Source organism: Porites lutea, chromosome 6 (assembly GCF_958299795.1).
Source record: "Porites lutea chromosome 6, jaPorLute2.1, whole genome shotgun sequence".
In the NCBI taxonomy this organism is placed as follows: Eukaryota; Metazoa; Cnidaria; class Anthozoa; order Scleractinia; family Poritidae; genus Porites; species Porites lutea.
The window spans coordinates 29,917,385-29,920,932 of record NC_133206.1 but is presented as its reverse complement, the minus strand read 5'-3'; the positions used below and the strand labels follow the sequence as shown (position 1 = coordinate 29,920,932).

Sequence of the window (3,548 nt, the reverse complement as noted above, 5' to 3'; positions counted from 1 at the left end):
TTACACTGAAAAATCATCAGAAAAGTAAAAAAAATGTGATTTGCAAATGTTTCAGTGGTAATAAACTCATTCTTTCTTGATTATGGTCACAATGTGAGTCACTTAATTTTCCCATCATCTTATGTTTGCGACACTCATGTTAATTTGTTCACACAACTTAAATTTCGCAATTTTTTTGTATCACCAAATTCGCGAAATTAACATGTCACAAAAATTTCATGTAATAAGGACAAGGTATATTAGATTTTTAATAAAGTTTTTGTCAATTTTTTTTTTAAATTATCTTAATATAAATTTTATTATGATAGACTGGGTTGTAAGTTTAGAGTTCACTGTGAAGAAGACTTGACACACAGGATTGAACGAGCAAATGTAGTGAGCGGGAGTTTAACTTGTTTTTTTGTAGGAAATCACATAAAGTAACGTGTTTTTGTGTGAAGTACTATGATTGTTTCGATCTGAAGATCAAAGATATGTGATTGGTTCTTATTAGTTAGTCAGATAATGTTACCTTTCTACCAGATATTTAGAATTTAAAGCTCATAAAGAAATACTATTCAAATTTTTTCTTTACCATTACGTCTATGTTATCCCTTTGATGAAATAATTTTATTTTTGAAAAATCTATGTATTTTCCTGTAATTCCTGATAATTCACACGATCTTTTGAGATCGTGACACTAGTTGTTCTGTTGTTTTCTACGAAATAATTTTTTGACGTCATAGATCACGTTTCATTTTTTACATGTTACAGATCATGCCTGTTAAATGAAAGGAGAAAATGCAAAAAGATGGAAAAAATACTCAACCGGAATTAGTCATGATACCTTGACGATATGTCGTCAGTAACAAATGAATTGTTTCTTTGCCTCCATAAGGGACTAAAATTAATAACTTGCGCAGTTTGAGAGGGAGCATGTAAATTTTCATGAATGGATGGTGAAACTATTGATTTGTATAAAATCAAGACGAATGAATCAAATACATACATATGACTTATATCGGAATCACTGAAAATTTAGTACAATAAATTTTACTTTTGAATGATACTGTAGTGAAAATGTTCTTTAGCAAGAAAACTGCGGTTGACAAGTATGCTTGTGTATATTTTGGAAAACTGCCCTGAAAAACGGGTAAAACAGTAGATCAATCTATATCACTCGCACAACCATGCTGGGCTTCTGTTCACTTAATAAAGTAGTTCGTCACATATTGGATTCATTTCTGCCACTCTTCATCACAGTGTGAACAAGTATTCAGACTGTAGCGGAATTAAATGACTAGCAGCAAGGACTGGAACCCTCCAACACGGAAGCAAAATTCTTAAGTGTGGATTGGGATTAAGTTCACCAAACCCTCTTGGCAAACTGCTCCAGTATAATGTCTGATGTATATTGGACTTAATGACTTGTCCAGTTCAGTGCCGTTGCTGTTCATACTGAACCAGATAGCTATTCATGTCAGCACAAAAAGCTATTTGGCATAGTGCTGACATTGAAAAAAATATATAATTCAAAAAATTTTGCCTTTTCTGATTGGCTTCAATCCCTTGGCTCACTCTTCACCACCAACTGACAAATCTTCCAAATACAGCAATACACCATTGATTTAACTATAGATATTTCATCTCGCAACAAAGAAAAGAAAATAATAATTTTTCAAGATGGCTTTATTAAAATAATGCGGGGCAAAACATGAGACAGACTGTTGACCAATTATTGCTTATTTTGTCAATCTTACACATTGCAAAACTTTTATTTTTTGCATTAAAATCGTCGGGCAGTTTTGTCACTTTGTAGAACTGATACCTTAACCTATAGATTTGCATGTGTTCTCTCGCCATTTCGATTAATCAGATGCAATTAAGTGGCCCAGCAAGAAAAAAAAAGGTTCGGAAAAGTTTTCCAGTGATTAATTCTAAGTTGAGTTTGATGTCATCCTATCTACTGGGTCATAAACAGAGGGTTTGTTTGCACAGTGTGTGCTCAAGTTATTCAGAGTTGAGGGAAGGGCTTCCACAGGGGCCCCTCCTTAGGCCACTTTAATGACTTGAATTATGCGGTCCCGGACATGTCTTTGAGATTAAACGCTGATGACATGACTCTGTATGCATCAGATGTCTCTCCCATTGCCCTGCAATTTGTTGTGAACCGGGGTCTCAGCCGCCTGTCAGAGTGGTTCGATGCAAACTACTTGTTGATAAACAATGCCAAGATGCAGGCCCTTCCAATCGGTCCCTGCAAGTACGATTTTGACTTGACTTTGAATGGTTCTGCCGTTACTAAACTTCCCTCTATTAGAATCTTGGGCGTGGAACTTGATGGCATGTTAAACTTTATAGAGCATATTTCTAGTCAGCTAAAAAAGGTGTATGCGAAGACCAGCAGACTTAGGAGAATTAGGCATTTTGTCCCTATGGACGTTATGCTTGCATTATACAAGTCTTTCATTTTACCACACCTAGAATACTGTAGTCCCCGCCTGTTAGAGGTGGGGAAAAGTCCAGGCCAATAAAATTGAAGACGCCAATCATTATATTATATTAAGGACTCTGACAGGGCATGGGAAACCATTGTCCTACCAAGAACTCTTAAATATAATTATGTAAGTTGCACACGTTGGAGTGGAGAAAAAAGCAGCAATCTCTGATCCTATTATTTAAATGCATTAAGAATATAGGGCCGAAATACATTAGAGACTTTTTAGCATAAGTCAGAGAAATGTCTTACAATTTCAGAGGAAATGGTGTTAATCTTCGAGTTCCCAAATTTAATCTTAATTTTTATGAGGAACTCTTTTACTTACAAGTGCACTCAAATATGGAATAAACTTCCAGAGGATGTCAAGCTGGCCGATAGTGTTAATATTTTTAAGTGTAAGCTAAGGTCAACTCAGCTGTAATTTTTATATTTTTATTTTTTTTTTTGTAATTTTTATAATTTTTTATATTCATGTATACATAGATTATAGATTATATATACATATTATCATTATTATTTTTTTAATACTAGATTTTTATTATAATAACTATAATAAAAATCTAGTATAAAAAAATAATAATAATAATATGTATATATAATCTATAATCTATGTATACATGAATATAAAAAAATTACAAAATTACAAAAAAAAAATTAAATTGTAGATTTAATGTATGTTCGTATTTTGAACGAGCACTTGTGCTCTTAGATGATAACGTGGGTAAATAAATTATTGATTGATTGATTGATTGATTGAAACAAAAACAGCTGCTTTCTAATTTCTTTGACGTTAACATTAATATGTATAAGAATTATTCAAAGCATCTTATAAACAAGTGAAACATCTGCTTTACAACACTGCAATGCCCAGTCAACAGTAGTAGTGTGTTTACAAATGTTTTATCATAGTTAAGTTAACTGCTTATCAAAGTCTTACTATCAACGGAAAGTCTTGACACTCTCTAAACGTTGGTCAATCCGGGTTAAGGCTCTGGTCAGATCAGTTCCAGAAAACTGATTCTACTGACATTCTAATATATCAAACGTTTTCAAGGTCTGATAAGAGTTT

The 3,548-nt window shown here is 33.1% G+C and overlaps 1 protein-coding gene across 1 annotated transcript; it reads left to right on the top strand.

Annotated features, from left to right (window-relative positions):
• Positions 1-2,069: 2,069 nt before the first annotated feature.
• Positions 2,070-2,513, top strand: LOC140942167 (uncharacterized). The gene has a single exon (XM_073391134.1). It carries the CDS (start codon positions 2,070-2,072, stop codon positions 2,511-2,513), a length of 444 nt encoding a protein of 147 aa, XP_073247235.1.
• The last annotated feature ends 1,035 nt before the right edge of the window (positions 2,514-3,548 follow it).

Bases quoted from the DNA above. Each gene is read 5' to 3' on its own strand.
- LOC140942167 (XM_073391134.1), top strand. From the start codon at position 2,070: ATGTCTTTGAGATTAAACGCTGATGACATGACTCTGTATGCATCAGAT.